Source organism: Danio rerio, chromosome 3 (genome assembly GCF_049306965.1).
Source record: "Danio rerio strain Tuebingen ecotype United States chromosome 3, GRCz12tu, whole genome shotgun sequence".
Classification (NCBI taxonomy): domain Eukaryota; kingdom Metazoa; phylum Chordata; class Actinopteri; order Cypriniformes; family Danionidae; genus Danio; species Danio rerio.
Genome location: NC_133178.1, coordinates 39,128,741 through 39,150,312, shown reverse-complemented (window position 1 = coordinate 39,150,312; position 21,572 = coordinate 39,128,741). Strand labels below are relative to the sequence as shown.

The 21,572-nt window shown below is 35.4% G+C and overlaps 1 protein-coding gene across 1 annotated transcript; it reads left to right on the top strand.

The window, feature by feature from the left end:
- On the top strand, window positions 1–17,282 carry znf598 (zinc finger protein 598). Its single transcript, NM_001033718.1, is given in 12 exon segments — window positions 1–290; window positions 1,285–1,397; window positions 3,022–3,151; window positions 3,236–3,447; window positions 8,713–8,930; window positions 9,043–9,151; window positions 9,227–9,402; window positions 9,487–9,571; window positions 11,157–12,004; window positions 12,802–12,958; window positions 13,729–13,873; window positions 16,465–17,282. Coding segments are annotated over 12 exon segments (2,730 nt in total). The 5' UTR covers window positions 1–116; the 3' UTR covers window positions 16,828–17,282.
- The last annotated feature ends 4,290 nt before the right edge of the window (window positions 17,283–21,572 follow it).

Sequence of the window (21,572 nt, the reverse complement as noted above, 5' to 3'; positions counted from 1 at the left end):
GATTACGCACAGAGGAGCGCGCTTCTCCCGGCCTCATTGCCTGTACTGCCGTTCACAAACCCTCCAAATCCACCCGGATTAAACCGACAAAACCACACCACACGCCTTCGAACAGCATGGAGTCTGCCCTGAAGAAAGACACGGAGAGCACCTGTGTGCTGTGCTGCCAGGACATCGACCTGTTCGCGGTGGGGAAGTGCGATCACCCGGTGTGTTACCGCTGCTCCACCAAGATGCGGGTGCTGTGCGAGCAGAAGTACTGCGCCGTCTGCCGGGAGCAGCTAGACAAGGTGCCGCCGCCTCTCCTCCTCCAGGCCTCGGCTAATGCACACAGCAAATAAACACAGAAACCCGGCCTCTAGGAAGCGCTGAACCAGCTCTCTTTACGCTAACTTAGCATGGCGACTTATAATGGGAGCGGCCGCGTCTGTCACGTTGTTGTTGTCATTACAAAGTTTAGTTGAGTTGTGTTTTCTTTTAAAAGTGAAATGGGGGTAGTTGTTCTACTTACTGTTTTGTGTTGGGTTGTTGGACTTCTAACTGTTACATTTGATTCGAGCGTGTGTGGGAGGCAGTTTAGCGTGGTAGTTGTGATTTATTACCTGACGTTTCCCGGGACGACCAGTTCCCGTGTTGGCTTTGCGAATCATGACAGCTGTGGAAACTGAACTTTGTTCTCTTATGTATCCGAGAAGGTTTGATTACTAGATAGTACTGCTTTCGGAGGACTGTTACGTAACGAGCTTTCAGATAACTAACCGTTAGAAACTACTAGACGTGTAGCTTTTCTGACAGACTGTCAAAGTGTGACGTCATGTTGACAATGAGTGGCTCACGTGTCAATCAGTCAAGAGTGCACACTGATCCGTCACCCAAGAATGAGACTTTACTCCTCATTTACTCGCCCTTGTTCCCAAACACGTTACAGTTTTTTCTGTTGGTCGCAAAAGCTATATTAGTTAACTATTGACATGGAGAGAAGTGAAACATATGTTTGTCAAAGCTCTTTATGTTCGACAGAAGAAGAAAGACTCAAACATGTTCATTCATTCATTCATTTTTTTCCGCTAATGCGCGGCCGGTGTGAGTAAATGAATGATACCAGAATTTTCATTTTGTGTGAGCTGTCCCTTTAATCAGTAAATCTGTCACAAGCTTGTGTTGTTAGTTTAGATTAATATGCGGGAATTGTTTGTACAGTTAATTTCATGTAGAGTTTATTCATCAAATGTTGAGATCTGCTGTAAGTAAAATGTGGTTTGTTTGTTTTTTTATATATCTCAGGTGGTCTTCTTAAGGAAACCAGAAGCGTTTGCCACTCTGAACATTCATCATTATCAATGTGAGAAGAAATATGACATTTATTTTGGAGATGGAAAGGTTCATGCACAGTTCAGGTACTTTTTTTTTTACTTTTCTTTTTTTTGGATGCTTTTGACAATGTTCAATTGAAATGTGTAACTGCCCCACCAAGAAAAAAAAGTTTTTGATTGCATTTAAAACACTCAATGCGTTCTTTTAACACATTCTATAATTTCCAAAATATCAACCTCTAGCCATAAACATACCAACCATTTGGTAAAGTATCATAATTAATACATCTACTATAAAAAAATTGAAATTATTTAGTATAAGACTAATTTAATTAAAAAATATCAAACTAAAGTATTTTTTAATGCTAAATCATCTTTATTTTTTGAAGTATGCCATAAAATATTTCAGATTCTCATTTAACACAGTAATTTAGACGTTTTCTTGTTTTTTACAATGAAAGCAAAATCAAGTTTAGTGAAGAGTAGGATTATGTTTGTTAGATTTTAAACCATTATTTAAAACAAATCATTCTTTAAATGACTTTAACAGTCAATATTTATTTGGTAGAGCAGGCAGTTAAAAAGTTATGTTGTTTTGCTATAAAATCATAGGAAATATCTTTGTCAAACATGTATTGTTTACTAAGTATTTAAAATGATTTATCCAATAATACATTTTTGGACAAAATAAAGAAGAATGGTATATTTATTTTTTTATATTTAACCACCAATATGCATTGCATCACAGCAGTAATATAAAGCAATAGCTCCAAAAATGAAAAATACTTTTAATTTTTTTCACCCTCAGGCCATCCAACAAATTGGTGACTTTTTTTCCCTTAAACATAGTTGAAGAGTAGATAAGTTGTCGGTTCATTCCGCTGTGGCGACACCAGATTAATAAAGGGACTAAGCCGAAAAGAAAATGAATGAATGATATTGGAAGAGCTCAGATGCAAAACCCTCTAAATGCTGTCTAAAATTTCCATTAAAAAAAAAAAACATTTTCCCAGCCTCCTTTGTTTATGTCGAGATATTTAACTTTAAAATCCAGGAAAAGGACGTATTCTTTGCCATAAAAGTGATATTTAAGGTTTTTGCCTCTAAACTCTTCATTTGTTATTCAAAAAAACTCAAGTCGGTTGCTACCAACACTTCAAGAAAGAAGAAAAAACTACTGGCAAAAGTAAATTAATTTAATTGGCTTGTAATGACACATAAAGGTTTTATGATGTGAATATTCATAGATAATTTATCATAAAGCCCTGCTTGTCAGATGAATTTCAATAATAGATCTCAACAATGAGACCCCTTTTAACAAGATTGTTTTGATGCGTTTAACAGTCATCCGAATCTTAAATCCTTAAAAGTTTTTAATATATTACAAAAAACGAATTGCTGCTTATGCAAGGTGTTTCTAATGCAGCGTATGTGTGGCTGAGAGTAAATCTGACATTATTCTCTCCTCTGGCTGCCGTCATCAGTCTTTTTTTTAATGTTTTTTCTGAAAGTCTTGATAACACCATCGGGACGTTTTTCTTATATTATTTCAGCAAATAAGATTGTAAAAAATTAATTGTAGTTCTCTCTTATTCACTGCGTTCTAAGTTTATCAAACTATGACGACTTCTGCTGCTGAGAAACCCTGAAATGTGAAAAGGGTCTATTGTTAAATGCAAGCTCTTTTTATCTTTTACATCAAATGCAGGAAGATTTTGTTAAATGAATGTCCACATTGCCCGGAACCGAAAGTGTTCTCCAAATTTGAAGAATTAGAGCAGCATATGCGGAAACAACATGAGCTCTTCTGCTGCAAGTTATGCTTGAAGCACTTGAAGGTAGTTTATTACATTTTAAATGTAGTCATTTATTATTATGTGCTCTTCATTCCAACGATGACTGATGTGCTCCAATGTTTACAGATATTCTCATATGAGCGCAAGTGGTACAGTCGTAAAGATTTGGCTCGCCATCGAATGCAAGGGGACCCGGATGACACCTCGCACCGCGGGCATCCGCTTTGTAAATTCTGTGACGATCGATACCTGGACAACGATGAGCTGCTGAAACACCTGCGCCGCGACCATTACTTCTGCCATTTCTGTGATGCAGATGGAGCTCAGGAGTATTACAGGTAGGTTTTGTAGGGATGGTATACAGTTTGATCCAAAGAATGTCCAGTCTGATAGACGAAGAAGAGCCGGAGTCAGAGATTTAAATAAATAAATCAAGTTTACTGAAGATAGTTTGGAGTTTCATCAGCAGAAGCCAGCTTCAACACTCGCAATGAGTTCCTAGGCCGCTCTGCTTACAATCACCAGTCAATAACAATTATACTCTCACATAACATCATTAACTGCGTCAAACATATAGATGTTCTAACCTGATTGGTTAAAACACAGAGAGACTAGGAAATTTCCATGTGGAGTTTGTGCGTATATTCTGAACAATATCTTAAGCATAAACGTCAGACATCCCTTAGACCAGGGGTGTCAAACTCAATTCCTGGAGCGCTGAAGCCCTGCACGGTTTAGTTCCAACCCTGCTCCAACACACTTACTGTAGGTTTCAAACAAGCCTGAAGGACTCAGTTAGTTTGATCTGGTGTGTTTAATTAGGGTTGGAACTAAACTGTGCAGAGCTGCGACCCTTTTGAAACTGAGTTTGACACCTGTGCCTTAGACTGATTAGAGCTGACTCCAGACCTGTGAAACGGATCAACAATCAAATAGAACACAGACACTTAAAGTATAATTTGTTTCTTATCCAAGGCTAAGTGTATTCTCAGCCGTCTTTATCAAAACTGGTTAAAAACTGGTATAATCTACATTCAGGCAGTTATATTCTTACTTTACAAAGTCTGTCTTGAATAAAAATAGAATTACTTTAAAAGAATTAACCGTAAAAATAGCAAAATCACTTTAGACATTTTAGATAGTAAAAACTACTAGAAATTACAATAGAAACAGTTGATTCCAGTCCTTAGCCCTCAGTTCCACTCAAGGTCTCAGTGACCTCTGACCTAGTTTGGTGGCTTCTGAAAATAGTTATAAATAGACAGGCAAATGCACTGAACATTCTTATATTAATCAATTCACAGTTAAATACTCCATTCAAATGATCAAATAATTATATTTAATAAAATGAATCATGAGAAACAAGATGATGAGAAAAGGATAAACGTTGGTCCATGATGAGACGGATTGGAAAGCAGAAATCCGAACCCTTCAGTTTTGACTCATTTCCAGTTATGACCCAAATAATTGCAGGATTGGACTTGGAATCCTTCGGGTAAACACTTCAATTGATGCAACCATGCTTTATACACCTTAAATTTATCCATTGACACAAGTAACATGAAAACAAATAAATTCAATTCAAGGGATGATCACGGTGTTTTTAGTAGGTGCCAATTAACAAAACAAACACATGGCTGTTTATTGAAAGTTAAAGAAGCACCCTCATTGAGAGCAGGGATTAAAGTCCAAAACCTGACTTTAGTAAGCCAAACTACATGTCTATGCTTAAATTGGTTCCAACAGCAAATTGAAGATCATTTAATCTAACTAATCTGAGTTCAGTTTAAATAATCTAGATAACTGCTCTTGCACGTTACTGTCGTGAAACCCTGAAGGTCGAGCATAGGTGCATCGATTATGTTGTATTCAACCATGGCAAGTACAAGAACTGAAAGATCTCTGAAATTAGGCGCAGCTGTTCACACCGACTGAGTTGCGTTAGTATTTTGTTCAAACATTTGTTCAAGAGTTCAAACATATAAAAATTTAAACATAATATTCAAATCTACAGTACAACTGGCAACAAAGCAAGAGAGAAGGCTTACAGGAACTTGCACATAAAAAATAGGCCAATATTTAAACCTATTAACATTCAATTAAATATTTGTCACAATACATTGGAATTGAGCTTGAGCACGCACAAGAGAGAGAATATGCGCTTACTGCCAATTGTTGCTTTCAAAAAAACAGTTTTATTGCATTGCAGGCTCCCGGTAACATTCAAAATGAGCTTAACATCATCATATTTAGTTTAAAATAATGGCTACAAAGAGCTGTGCACGCATAAGGGGCAGGATTTTTAATTTGCTCCCAAAACCACTGCAAATTGCTGCTTTCCCTTTGACACTTGTGTTTCCTGCCCCCTGTGGGAAAATATCTTTATATTAAAGTGAGGCTACTGCTTGGCCCAGACATATCTCCTGATTATTAAACTCAGGGTTTGATGCTTTAAACTCATTCTTTAATAAATGTCCCCTTCTTCTTTATGTCAGTCAGTGCTTTTTTAATATTATTTTCTTTATCACACACTCGGATCACAGTTCAAAAACTAGTACACCCTATACACCCTAACTAGTACACCCTATACACCCTAATTAATATGTTTGGGGAAAATATATATAATATAAAATAAAATTTTAATAAATGGGGAAAAAAAAAGACTCTTAAACATTAAAAATATCAAGTTTAGTTAATGTTGTAGTTTTTATTTGTAATAACTTGTGTGTGTGTGTGTGTGTATGTATATATGTATGTGTGTGTGTGTGTATATATATATAATTTTTTTTTTTTGTATAATTTCTTAAACGTGTTTGGTGTATATAAATTTACTTTTAACTTTCTTACGGCAGGTGAATGTTAACATTACCTTGATTAAGTTTGAACTTAGGCTGAGAGTTAACCTGCCCCAGACCAGGCTAGTTTCCCAGCATAAGTTGCCAGAGGAACTGAGTTTGAACTGTCATAAATTTGATTTATGAAACCGCATCCACCATTAATAATCCTGACTTACCAAAATAAGTGGCTTTTTCTCTAAGCTTGGTTTATGAAGCAGCCCTTTGGAGACAATTGGAGACTTGGATTAAACTTTTACTATAATAATAATAATAATAATAATAATAAGAAGAAGAAGAAGAAGAAGAAGAAGAAGAAGAAGAATATTTAATATTTGGTTTAGTAATTGTTTTGTGTAGTATGTGCCTGGTTATTCAATATATATTGGCCACTGTGTTTACATGAACATGATTGTCACCAACATTATAATTGATTATTCTGCTACTATAATCTTGTTTGCTCTCTGTGGCGGAGACGAGGCAGGGCCTAAAGAAGCTGCTTTACACAAACTGCCAATAACAAAAATTATCAAAATATAGTTTATTGTATTTCTGGCAACTTCAGTCAGTTTGGAAGAATAGATCCAAAAGGGGTGACACGGTGGTGTAGTAGGTAGTGCTGTTGCCTCACAGCAAAAAGGTCTCTGGGTCAGTTTGCATTTCTGTGTGGAGTTTGCATGTTCTCCACATGTTGGTGTGGGTTTTCTCCGGGTGCTCCAGTTTCCCCACAAGTCCAAAGACATGTGGTACAGGTGAATTGGGTGAGGTAAAATTGTCTGTAGTGCATGTTTGTGAATGAGTGTTTATGGATGTTTCCCAGAGATGGGTTGCAGCTGGAAGGGCATCCGCTGCGTAAAAACATATACTGGATAAGTTGGCGGTTCATTCTGCTGTGGCAACCCCAGATTAATAAAGGGACTAAGCCGAAAAGAAAATGAATGAATGAATGAATGAAGATCCAAAGGCCTCTAGGCACTACAGCTTTGGTGATAATACAAAGGTAGCGTGAGGTAAAAAATTCAATGGTGGTTCAGTAGTTTAGATTTTTTAAGCTACTCATTTTCAATTAAAAAATGGTTTTAAGAAGAGTATTTTTTTTAGTTAAAAAATGTTTATTGTTGTTATTGTTTGGGTTAGATATAAGGAGGGTTTATTATACATTTATTACAAAAGCAATGCTGATATTTTTCATGTTATGTAGAAAGTATCTATTGTTGTTACACTTTGCGTTAATAAAAATATTGTTATTGTAAAATAATGTTATTGTAACAAAAATATTCTTATTGTTAATTTTGTTTTTAATGCTTGCCCAGTTTTTTATTTTAAGATTGTTGTTGTTTGTTCTTTTTTTCTTTTTTGTTGATTTTATGATTTATGTTTTTTGCTTTGACACTATTAAAGAAGCCTTGTTGCTGACATGACAAAAAATATATACATTTCAATCAGATGCGTAGTCAAGTGGTATAAACCTAATGCAATCTAAATGAAAGAATATAAATACACCTCCTAATAAGTCTTCCATTCTATATATTTTTAATAATGTTAATAATGAACTTGACTGTGCATGTTTTTACAATATATATATAGGGCCATATATATATATATATATATATATATATATATATATATATATATATATATATATATATATATATATATATATATATATATATATATATATATATATATATTTTTTTTTTTTTTTTTTTAGTTCAATCTGTTTTGCTAAAACAAATTTTAGAAAAATTAGTGGATATAAACATACTTCGTGTAAGCTGAACTACAGAATTATTACTCCATCTTAATGATTACTACCAGGGCTTGACAATAACACCTGGCTACCCACCAAATGCGGGAACATTTTAGCTTTGGCAGGTTAGACAGCTGCTCCCACTTCCCACTTTGGCTGGTTGAAGATAATTTTTTAATTGTAGTTTTCTTAAAAAGCGGAGTTCAACAATAAGGATTTCCCAATGAGTGGCCAGCGATAGAGTTGACAATAATAACTGTGTTCACGTGAGCAAAAGAAAGCAGTTGAATATTGAATGAAAGGATGATCATGCAGATGGCGAGACACAGGTAATCCTAATGCACTGACGAGGGCTTCCGTATCAAGGCTGATTTCAGTTGATGTGATGCGCGTGAGTGTTCAAGTTTCGAAAAGAAACGTTTACTTGCGTGAAGCATCTGTGCTTTGAAACACAACTGGTGGGATCAGTCTTTTTTAAAAGTCTTTTTGTAAGCAGCAGGTTGCTTTCACTTTAACCTTTCATGTGATCATCCTTTCATTATCGCACAATATTTTTCTTCTTCTTTTTTTTTGCTTGGGTATTTCGGGCTAAGAATAATATATAATTATTATTATTATTATTATTTTTTTTGGTGTTGCTAGAGAAAAATTTGGCAAATCCTAAGTGTTAAACCCTAAAAAGCCATGTGAAATTAAAACTAATTGCAATGCGACACTGAATCCACAACCCATTGGCTCGCGCTTATTGAGAAAGGTCATACACAACACAAACCATTGAAATGAAAGAGGCTTGTGGAAATAAAACAAAATCTAAATCGAGTAATCTAAATCAATTTTAGCATGTCCAAGTCAAATTTTATGCATATAAAATATATTTTCCCAACTACAAGATTGTGGCTAATAAAAATGGCGAGTTGCTAGTAATGTTGGAAAACTATTAGCCAGAGTGGCTGGTGATCAAAAAAGTTAATGTCAAGGCCTGACTACCACTTATATAACTGCATTTTTTTGTTCTACAGTGACTACCAGTACCTGAGTGAGCACTTCAGAGAGAGCCATTATCTGTGCGAGGAGGGCCGCTGCAGTACAGAGCAGTTCACTCACGCTTTCCGCACAGAAATTGACTATAAGGCTCACAAAGCTGCTGCCCACAGCAAGAACAGGGCAGAGGCAAGGCAGAATCGTCAAATCGACATTCAGTTCAACTATGCACCCAGACAGCAGCGCAGAAATGATGGTAAAGCAGAGTGTGCACATTTATTATTTTTGAGTTGAATTAAATAATTTAATCGATCTATAATAAAGAAATGCATTTTAATACCTTAAGATTTTTTTCTAATGTCTGATAGTTGGTGGCGATGATTACGAGGAAGTGGACCGCTTCAATCGACAGGGAAGACCAGGAAGAGGAAGAGGCCCAGGTGGACAGCAGAATCTCAGGAGTTGGAGATATAACCGGTAGGTCTTCATCACTGCTGTATTCTGACACATATAAGAGCCCTTCTGGAGGACTAAGAGAGTTGTTTTCTGCAGAGAGGAAGAGGACAGGGAGATGGCTGCAGCCATGCGAGCTTCAATGGCCAGTCACCAAGAAGAGAGAAGCCACGTGCAAGAGAGAAGCATGCTGAAGCCACGCAGAGAAGAAAAGTTGGAGCCGGATGAGATGAGGAATAACAGGAGCACAGCAAGACCAACTAATGATATTCAAGGTATTAGAGCTGAGATAAAATGTATGGGTTTTATTTATTATTTTATATAAGGGAATGAAAAATGCATGTTTATATGCATTTCAGCTCGATCGATGAAGAGTAATGGCTCTTTGGCTGGTCAGGACTTTCCTGTCTTAGGGGCAGGTGCACCTCCTGCGCCAGTTCAAAGGTATGTTTGTCCTGTTTTTAGTATAATGAATATATAATTTGAAAGAAAAATGTAACTGATAAATGATGACAGTTTGCTTGTAATTGAGGCTCATTAATTTTGTCTAGATTGATTCCTTAATTTTGCATTTAGTGACTTTAATAAACAATAAAGAAACTTCATTCGTGTCTTCAGACTCAGTTAAAAATAAACAGATTTAGGTGACATTCACCAATCAATAAACACCAACAACATAAATCTGAATAAACAGTGCAGGCCGAAGCTTGACCATATTAATACACTAATTCATTGTTGTGTTTTTAATGTGTATGTAAATTATATACATAAATTATATATATACACATATAGATATGATGGTCAGAACAGCAGAAACCTACCTGCTACTTCACAAACGTCACTTTAGAGCTAGTATTTGAATGATCCTCCAGCATAGTGTCTAAACTTACTGCAAAACAGGTGATTTTGCTGACATTTTTAAGATTATAAGGTTGAACGGCATGAAATGCCATCAATATATAGAGATTTCTCAGTATTTCTCTGTTGCAATCAGGATTTCACAATAGTTAAACCCGAAAAGCCAAAGCAAAGCAAACACTACCAGACTCTGGTATGAATACAGCACTACAAAATACAAAAGAGAGAGGTCGACTTAAAATGTCACGTACCTGATTTATAATGATTTGTTCAGCTGTAGTTTGAAACTTAAGATGAGTAAATGCTGTTTTCCTGTCTAAGGACTTATTATGTGGTCTCTGTCACCATCTTCTGATAGAACGTCAACCGTCACTTTCTTTGGTCTGCTCAGACAGGCTGATTGCGGCCGATGAACTGAATTTCCAAAATTATATATAGTTAATTATGGGCAGTATCCTTATAAATAAACTGCATAGTTGCAATCTAAACAACTACTTTCACAAGGTAATACACAGGGGGAAATGTTTAAAAGGCTAGATTAGTGCTGTTATTTGCAGAATATGGCACGGCCATCAGCCAATCAGATTCAAGAATCGGACCGAACTGTTAATATTTTCTAAAAGATGTTTAACAGAGCAAGGAAATTTTCACAATATGTCTGATAATTTTTTTTCTTCTGGAGAAAGTCTTATTTGTTTTATTTTAGCTAGAATAAAAGCAGTTTAAAAATTTTTTAACACCATTTTAAGGACAAAATTATTAGCCCCTTTAAGCTATATTTTCTTCAATAGTCCACAAAACATATTTATTTATTATTATTTTTTAATAAAGTAAAATATATCAGGCTAAGACAGCTGTTCTGAAACCAGTGTTATTGTTTTCTAAAGCTGAAATTATCGATAATATTTTTGGTTAAATTTAAATAAATTATGAGAATTAGATAAACTTCAAAATTTCAAAGTACAAAAATGTACAAATTGAATAAAACAAATAAACTAGAGATGATAGAATATATATTTAGGATAAGGAAAATAAAAAAGCTAATTATAAAATATTCATAATATAAAAATAGTAAATAATAGGCAAGAACCACTTAAATCTAGCATATTAAAAACACCTAGTTTAAATGAACCACATCAATAATTATTAATGTCTTTTCTCATTATTACAGCATGATTCAAAAACCTTCTGTCTCCCTAAAAGAAGATGACTTTCCAAGTTTGTCTGGCTCTGTCGTTTCTTCTCCAATGACACCAGCATACACCAATCAACCCAGGAAACATTCTTCCTTCCAAGAAGAGGATTTCCCTGCTCTAGTCTCCAAGATCAAACCACTGAAGCCCCAGTCCAGCGCAGCATCTGCCTGGTCTCAAGCTGGAAGCAAACCTGTCGTGGCTCCCAACAAGCCTGTCGTTCTGCCCACCAAAATGACCCCTATGTCCTCCTCGTCCATATTGTCCAGCACTGACCCGCTTCCCAGTGCAAGTGTTCCTCAGCCTCTCACTGCCTCCTCGTCTCGCCGCAAAAAGATGCTCACTCTTACTGAAAGCCACAAAGATCCACCAAAAGTCAGATGTCCGTCTTCATCCGACGACGAGGACCCTCATAGTGGTAAAACAGCCCTGGAGATTCGAACAGTGCCGACCATGCTGGACATTTCCACTCTGTTAACGGTGAAAGGAAGCTCACCTCAGGCCAACCCCAAAGCCAGTAAGAAGAAGAAGCAAACTACGGCTTCTTCTTTGGGATCTCCTTCACGTACTCCAGAGACTGTTTCCAAAATGGCTCACAAAGAGAACGTTCCTGAGAAGAAGCCCCCAGAAACGGGTCTCAATAAAGCTCCTACAGCCCCTAAAACAAACTCTATTGTTAACGGAGTTGCAGAGAAGCCTGCAGAAGCACTGTCCTGTACATCATTTCCTGAAAATATTACTTCCTCAAAGCAGCCGGTTACTGATCAAGCTCCTCCATCTAAGGAAGAAGAGTTTCCTGCTCTTATCTCCAAAAAACCTCCACCTGGTAAGAGGGTTTCTTTAAAGGGAAATTACACAAGATGTTTTCTTTATTGTTTTTTTTTTTTATGAACTGCATGATGGGGAAAAAAGGGAAATCAATGTGATATGGTGGAATTGTCAAATGTCATGTTGGCAATAAGGTAAGTAAATATACTGCTAGTTTCTTTTATGATAGTGTTGTAAAATCTCAAAGTCTCAAAGACATCGTTGGATGTGTTTTCTGCTGAAGATACTGTTGTCCTTAAATAAATAAATAAATAAATAAATAAAAAAATTACATGTACCGTAGGAATGACATAACAGAAACTGTTGTCAGTTTTAAAACCTTGACATTTTCTAATCCCGGTATACCTTGAAAACAGTTATCGTCCCATGTCTACTTGGAATTAGATCAGATTAAAATTGCTAGTAAAATAGTTAAATAGTTATATTGCAAGAAATATTGTCATCATAATATTTGACAACAATATTTTTATTTGTTTATTTATTAAACTGCACAGCCATTAAATGTATACACCCATTTGATAGTGTACATAAATGCATGTTCACAAGAAAGATTATTGTGATACTTGTTTAAACATAAAATATTGTTTAATTCCTTCACAAATCTACTTATAACTTATTAGTGCAAAAATTGGTTGCATTGTTAGAATAATAAGCTGAATTTTGTACTTAAATGATGGGGACTAGTTTCTCCGTAGTATATACACCCATATAAAGACAATATATCAAAATATCTGTTGTTTGTTGTTGTTGTTTTCAGTATCTTGCAGCCCTACAGTGTTCCCTTGTGTTTTCCAGGTTTTAAAAGTGCGTTTCCGTTGAGGAATTCTCAGAGTGCTCTTCCTCCTCCTCCTCCTCCTGGCCTCGGGCCTGCTGTCAGCAAACCTCCTCCAGGATTCACTGGTGTCCCACTCAATAGTAATGTGGAGGATTCTTCAGTGTCCGCTGTTAACAGGTGTGTGATTTCTGTCTCCACTCGCTGTTGCATTTCAAATTGAAGTTTGACTTAAAGGAAAATTTAAATTACCCCAATTTTCTCACTCTCAAGCCACCCATTATGTACATGACTTTCTTCTTTCATATGAAACCTCTAAAAGATTAAGGTATTATGCAACCTTTAAAGGAATAGTTCATCCAAATTCAAAATTTCCACATACATTACTTAATTACTTCAATTCTCAAGACATCTTCCATGTATATGACTTACACAGTCAAGAGTAGTTTTACATTTTACCCTGACTCTTCTATGTTCTATAATGGTGTGGGGTAGTGGCCATTTGGTTGGCGCCTTCAAAAGCTTCATTATAAATCCTGTCAGACTAACCCTTACAGTGATTAGAGTTTCTAACATTAAATATGGGTTATTTTGACCCGGGATTTATGTGCTTCTGGAAGCAAAATAATCCAGATAAATGTTGGATAGCCACTATTACATAAGTTAAATAAATTAAATATAAAAAAGTATTCCTTTAATAGTTACACAATAGCTTGGTATTCTTGATGTTTCAAACTCAGTATTTTAGAGAATGTTGATAATATAATGGTATGCTCTATGAAGGACAGTACATATACTGCATAAATATTAACATAATAATATCGAACAAATAGTGTCAGCTTATTAATTAAGTTGAACAGTTTTTATTATTTCAAATAATAGTTTTCACATTTTTAGTCAAACCATTATAATAAGTGCTTGACCTCACTAGTCATTGTGTTTTCTTTCAGACCAACACCTGCTATTGGATCCTACCTCATACCTGATCATTTCCAGCAGAGAAACATGGACCTTATTCAGTCTATTAAGAATTTCCTTCAAAATGATGAAACCAAGTTCAATGAGTTTAAAAACTATTCAGGCCAATTTAGACAGGTAACTGTTCTCTTTCATAAACGTATAGTTGTCTCATTGTGTAGCACTATTTAAATCTTTTAGTGAAGGAAAAAGATGGTGGCAACTTGTTAACTTTAATTATAATACTTATATTACTGACACAATCTTTAAACAATTTTAACCTTAAATCTTGATGTATATTAAAATCTACTCACCAAATGTTTTGGAAAAAAGTCACAACTGACCAAGTTGCACTAGGTCAAAAATTGCATTGATGGGGAGAAACAAAAATACAGAAAATTTGCATCAGCGTTATATAGCCCTAAATAAAACCACCTTCAAAAATGTTATAAACACATTAGATTAGTTGTTTAAGTTCTATTAATTTGACTGTATTCAAGCAGAAAAACAAATGAAAAATGAGCAAAGCAAATAGAAATTATAGTAAAAGTCACTATAAACCACATTTATTCTTACTCTGAAGCCTTACCAATAAAGTCCTTTTCTACAAGTACGCTCATCTCTTATTCCGCTCCAGTCCAATTATGTATCACTGGGCACATAACCAATCTTACGTTGCACGTAAATTTTTGGCAATAGAAAAAAATACATTGCATGGGTCACAATTATAGATTTTTCCTTTATGTTAAAAAAAAAAAATATATATATATATATATATATATATATATATATATAACTTTTTGATAAGGATAATGCATTGTAAAGAGCTTAATTTGAATTACTTTTAAATGTAATTTTTCTGTATTTAGATTCCAGATTTTCAATTGGCATTTCATCCAGATATTAAACTATCCTAGCAAACCATAGATCAGTGGAAATGCTCCTTATTCAAATTTCAATGAATGCATAAATCTCTATTTCTAAAAAAAAAAGAATGACACTTATGACCAGGGCTTGACATTAACACCCGCCAAATGCGGGTAGATTTCAGCGTGTTAGACAGACACTACCACTAGGCACTTTGGCTGGTTAGAAATAATTTTTAAATTGTAGTTTTCTTAAAATCAGGGTTTGACATTAAGGACGACCCAATATTCAAGCAAATGCGATCTTAGAATCGAGAAGCAGCACGACTGACAAAAATAATGTTCGCGTGAGCAAAAAAAAAAGCAGGTGAATACTGAATGAGAGGATGATCACTCGCGCTAACAGCTGATGTGAGGTGAGCGACTGTTTAAAAAGCGCGACTGTTTACTGCCATGAAGCAACCGTGGCTAGAAATACAACTGATGTTATCGGTTCTCTTTCAAATAGACTGGAATAGACATAAAATGTTATGCTCATGCACCCAGTCTTGCAACTTTCAAGAGCTCCAGATTTGTCTTTTTGTAGACAGCACCAGTTGATTTCGCTTTAACCATTCTTTGAACAGATTCTTGGCCTAACGTTAACCGTGTGCATGTGATCACTTTTTCAGTATCACACACGGTATGTTTTTCACCTGCTTTCTTTTGCTTACTGTTATTTTTGTAATGTGGTTTAACTATCATTTTTTACAATAACATTGCTTTTAAGAAAGAATAACTTGCCATTTATGTGTAGTTAACTGTTGATCTGGGACTTTTAGCCAGGACAGATTTCTGTGCATAGTTTTAGATGCATGATAATAATTAGTTTTTAAAAGTCAATTGTTTTTTTGTTTTTTTTGTTTTTTTAAAGAAATATTTTGTTAAATAAAAAAGTATAGTAAACGGCTATACTTTGTTTTGACACATTTAAAAGTTGCGGCTAAGAAATATTAATGTTTGGTGTGGTCAGAGATAAATTTGGTAAATCCTTCATTTTGAGCTCTGGAAAGTGATGTGAAATGAAAACTAATTGTAAAAAGACACTATGAAACCATAAACCATTTGCTCATAGTTATTATGCAAGCTCATACACGACACCCAAAAAGTGAAATAAATGAGGAGGCATGTGGACATAACAGAATCTGAATCAAGTCATTTTAGCTGTCAAATTTATGCATATAAAATATATTTTCCCAACAACAAATAATGGTTAGTGAAAATGCTGTGTGGCTAGTAATGTTGGAAAACTACTAGCCACAGTGGCTGTTGATCAAAAAAATTAATGTCAAGCCCTGCTTGTGACTTGTTTTGTGCTCATTTTGCACAGGTTTCCTGTTAGATGTAATTGCAATATATGAGCCTCGTTAATGATGTAACCCTCCACTGGTCTCAGTTTATATTAGGTGGTCTTAACTAATGTGCACGTGCATGAAAAAATAAATACAATGTATTTACTGTGTTTATAATTTATTGCAGAACACTTCTGGTGCTCTTGAGGTGGGATATGTGTAAGGTTAGGGACAGGTTTGGTGGTATGGGTAGGTTTAAAGCGTGGGTTATGGTGTAAACAGTGCAATTACAGAAATTAATTTCAGATGTAATTACATGCAGGTCTTTAATTAATCTTAAAAAAGTACAATGTAAAACATGTACTTGCATGATAAGTACACTAACGAATTATTAATTCCCATGTAGGTACATATTAGTTAAGGCCACCTAATATAAAGTGAGACCCATACACTTGGACTGATCACTCATATTTAACATTGATCTCCATTTGTTTGTTTCGTATGCAAATAAACTCTCTTTCCTCTTGACAAGGGTGCACTTCCTGCTGTTCAGTACTATAAAAGCTGCCAAGAGCTTCTGGGAGAGAATTTCAACAGGGTCTTTAACGAACTGCTGGTTCTCCTACCAGACACTCGCAAGCAACAGGAGCTCCTCACTGCCCACGGAGACTTTAAGGCCCTTGAGAAACAGCAGCAGGGCTCCAAACCTAAAAAGAGCAAGAAGAAAGCCTGGCAGACGGGCACCAGCAGCAGCAGCAGCCTGGATCTGGACTGCCAAGTGTGTCCCACGTGTAAACAGGTGCTGGCGCTCAAAGACTTCAACACCCATAAGACCCTTCACATTGGTGATGATGACTTCCCTTCTCTACAGGCCATAAGCAAGATTATCAGCTAGCGGACGTTCACGGCTGTCCACGACAAACACACACACACACACAAGCCTGGTGCTGCACCAGAATAATAAAGCAGGATGCTTGAGAGGATGATGATTATGATGTTTACTCTGATAGTTCAGGTTCAGCAAGTTTTGACGTCACCTTCGATTTTGGGGCAGATTGATCAACCCTGGACGCACGCAGGTAGAGCTTGTTAAACATTTCCAAGAGGTTTCATCTACTTGAAAAGCTTGAGTTCTAACGTTAATTCCTTTTAATGCTCCTCCAGTTGATCATCTTGACTTGTTCTCTTCATCAGGTTTTCCAATGCTGTTAGCATGGTCATTTTTCGTTTTTTTTGTAACGGTAAGGTTGGCTGCCTTTGAAAAATAACCTATTTATTTCAGAACGCTCCTGCCGTGTGATTTGGAATCAATTCATTTCTCATCTCTGTTTACAAACTTTGCAGCGCATCAAAAATAAAATGGTTAATACGTCGAGTTTTCTTACGGTAAGCTATGTTGATCTGTCAACTGGTTCTTGACAAATGACGTTTCTGAATGTTTGTTCGTGCTTTAACACTTTGCAATTAAACTATCAAGCCAGGGAACAAAAATGCATTGCTCAGAACTTTTTAGGCCATCGCGTGACTGTCTTTCAATGTTGTGTTGGTCATTTTGTTGACAGATTTGTGGTGATTCGTGAATAATAGCCATCAATTCAGGACACGTCAATCAGTTATTCTATCTTGTTTCGTCCGTGATCAACATCCTGGCAATGTCTAGCATGTTGTTGTTGTTGTTGTTTTTTTTTCCTCTAATCCTGATCAAATCTGTGCCATTCACAAATAGGACCAACAGAAAATCTTCCAAGCACATCTTTCAAACATGGGGAAACAGAATGACACAACAGGGCAGCTTTTGATAAGAGAGCCTACAACAACAACAAAAATTAGCCTTTTTTTAGCTGCTGTCTATTAATGCTTATTTACAGATGTCGATTTCATTTTTGATATCAAAAATCTGAATGTCTCTAGTGACTGTTAATTTCTGATATCAGGAATGTGATTGTTACTAGTAAAATAAGGAATGGTGGATATCAGAAACACATTGTTGGATATAAGAAATAATGAAATTAACATGTTGAAATATAATTGTCATTTTACTAGTGACAATAAAAAAAAAAAAATTAATTATTGATATCAACAATTCAATTGCACCAGGAAGCCCTTCGGTGTGGAGTTTGCATGTTCTCCTGGTAGCTGCGTGAGTTTTCTTGTATTGGTTTCTAAGGGTTGTACTCTTATTTCTGGGTTGCAGCTGTGTAAAACATATATCAGAGTAATTGGTCTTTCCACCTAGTGATTTCTGATAAATGGAGTCAGCTGAAGGAAAGTGAGTAATGTACTCCTCCTGCTATCAATCAATTTCTTCTTAATATCAATCAGAATTTATACTAATCTGTAATTTTTTTTATATCGATAATTCAAATGTCACTAGTGACGATGTTAATTTCTGCTGTCACGCATGTGATTGTTACTAATAAGAAAGCAAATTTATATCTCAAATCATATTCATATTAGAAATGCACTTCCAGATATCAGTAATAATAAATGTAACATGCTAAAATCCATTTACAGAGATCAATAATTTAAATATATCTCATAATTCACCATGTTACATTTGTTATTTCTACCAGCAGTTAGGAGAGTATTTTCTGATATCAACAGTTACTTGTAACTCGTAAGTCAATTTTACTCGTAACAATTACAATTATCAGAATTGAACATTGTCACTACTGACATTAGAATTATATAGTAGCAATTTATTTTTTACGTCAACAATTTAATTCTTGAGCTAAACAATATGACTATGATGATCTTTAACTGTTAATAATAAAAATATCAAGAATTTTATATTTTACTAGTTGAAATATAATTCTGATATGATGTCAACAATTGAATTTGAGTCAAAAAAGGTTTGTCAAAATGCTAGCTCATGAAATTAGTAGCACAATGTTTGTGCTGGGCTAACATGAGTACCACATTTTATGAACATTGTCTTTTTTGTGTGTGAAAAAGGAAAAAAAGCCATGCGCTTTCAAAGAACAACACCAGGGTGAGTAAACGATGATTCAGTTTTCATCTTCGGGTTGTGTTCTCACAAGTTTTAAAGTTGATAATTCAGTGTCATTAACCATTTAGTGATAGAAGAGCATTGAAAATTTTAAAAGGTGCAGCTTCTAACATAAAAAAGACATTATATGATCTTATTATGGGATGTAAAATAAGCATCGGATGTTCCAGTGTGTATGTAAAGTTTCAGCTTAAAATATCTCACAAATAATATTTTTATACCTCTTTGAATCGGTCCCTTTTAGATTTGATCCAAATTATGCTGTTTTGGTGACTGTCGCTTTAAATTCAAATGAGATCGTGCTAATTAAAAAAAAAGAAGAAAAGGGCGGAGCTACAAATGCATACGTGTTCATCAGAGCATCAGCTGTTGGGCAACATAATGAATTTTTAAGGCTTTTATAGTTGAGAATGTTGCGGTTTAGATTGCAACTATGCCGTTTATTTATAAGGATACTGCCTATTTTAGAATATTCATAGTTTCTGAGAGACAGCGCGTCGGCAGCCATTAGCCTGACCAAAGACGGTTGACACCATCCACAAGATGGCAACAGAGACCCCATAATAAGCCATAAGGACTCCTTTCTACTGCACACGACAAACGACAAGCAACAGTCCGGGAGCTGCGAGAGGTTCCGATCATCTCCATACGTTCGTTCATCTCCATACGTTCGTTCGATCATCTCCAAAATTCGTTGCAACTAGAAAAAACTCTTGCAACTAGACCGTATGCAAACGGCGACCGGATGTGATGTATTCCTGTATTGTACAAGCAGGTCTGTGCGCGCGAGATGAGAAATAGGAGTTTATTTGGTTATTTTTTTTAATTATAAAAAGTCAATATTATAAATAAAAAACATTTCTGTTCATAAATGTAAGTAAGAAAGTAATAAAAATATATATTTTTTAATGTTGTCCACATTCCCCTCCAATATTTTAGCGGTCTATGAGTTTCTAGTATTCATTCATTCATTAAACCATATAATCGCACAGAGAATAAAGGTTCTTGCTTTTGCACTCCTTTATTTTGGACACTGAGAATCAGCTTCTCTCCCATGGTGCACGACAACACTGAAAATACTGTGTGACTGCCGCAAGGGGGCGTATTCCGACAGTCGTGTGCAGTGGAAAGGCCCTTTAGAGGAGAAACAAAATCCAGTGTAATTTTAAACTACAGCTGATAAAATCATTATAAAACTGGTAAGTGATTCTCTAAGTCGATCTCTCTCTTTTGTATGTTGCAGTGCTGTATTTGTACCATAGTAATTGTACAGTGTTGAATGTGAGATGGGACTCATCTTAAAACCGGAGATGGCCATATGTTTTTAACAAGTCTCCTGTTTTTGCTACTGCAGACAAGTTCAGTAAACAGAAAAAAAATGCCTGCTTCTGTTTAGCGTGTTTATCTGCTAGAGTTTGCTTTGCTATGGCTTTTTCGAGGTTAATTATTGTGATATCCCAATTGCAACAGAGAAATACTGGCAAATGTCTGTATAGACTGATGGCATTTCATGCCGTTAAGCCTTGTAATCTTAAAATGTCAGCAAAATCCCGTTTTGTCATCACTTTAGACACGACGATAGTGAATCATTCAAAGAGCTCTAATGTGACGCTGGTGAAGTAGCAACGGTTTCTGCTGTTCTGATGTCAGCTGCAGATGTGAATAAATGGTGGAAAAAAGTAGTTCATCTTACAAAAGTATTTTGAGACTGTTTTTTTTTTTAGACGAGTATGCCGTCGAAATGTTGAATAAACACAATATCACACTCATAGTAGTGCGATGTTGCTGTATATCGTCACTGGTGGGACACTAAGACACAGCCTGCGCCTATTACCAGTGCCAATATACAGCCACATCGCACTGCTACTCGTGTGATATTGCTCATATATATATATATATATATATATATATATATATATATATATATATATATATATATATTTTTTTTTTTTTTTTTTTTTTTTTTAATTTGAGTTTTTTCACCCTCCAGAGGCTGGCTTTATTTAAACACTGTTGCCACATAACTGCTTAAACCACCTCTTAAATTGATTTTTGAATAATAGGTCTCCTTTAAAACAATCTTGTCCGGGTTATTAAAGAAACACATTCAGGTAATTCATTCATGAAAAACATGTCTTTATTTTCATAATGTCTGACAACTGCAGTCCGAAGACGATCTGACTGACGACAACAACAACAAATCTTTTTGTGTACATCTTTCAATCACAAGATGGGATATATTGCCTGCAGATACAGTGTTTAAAAAGAGCCACGGACAAGGTCAAGGCATTTTTTTTTACTGATGCAAAGTTTGCTCCTTCAAAATAGAAAAACCAAATAAATTGACAACTCATTTATCACCTATGCTTTTCAGAGGTGCAAATTTTGACCCAGTAAAACATACCTCAGTAAATGACTGTGAAACTGTCCCGTAACGTTGGTCCATGAAGCACTTTTTTATTTTATTTTATTTTATTTTTTTAACAGGAGTGCAGAGTTACAGGAAACACAAGACCCTGATCACTTTCACAAACATACTCCATTTATATGAACTGAAGTACAATCACTATCATTTGTGTATGCTGCCCTATATCTCTGAACACAGAAACATCACCAAAATCTACCACAGA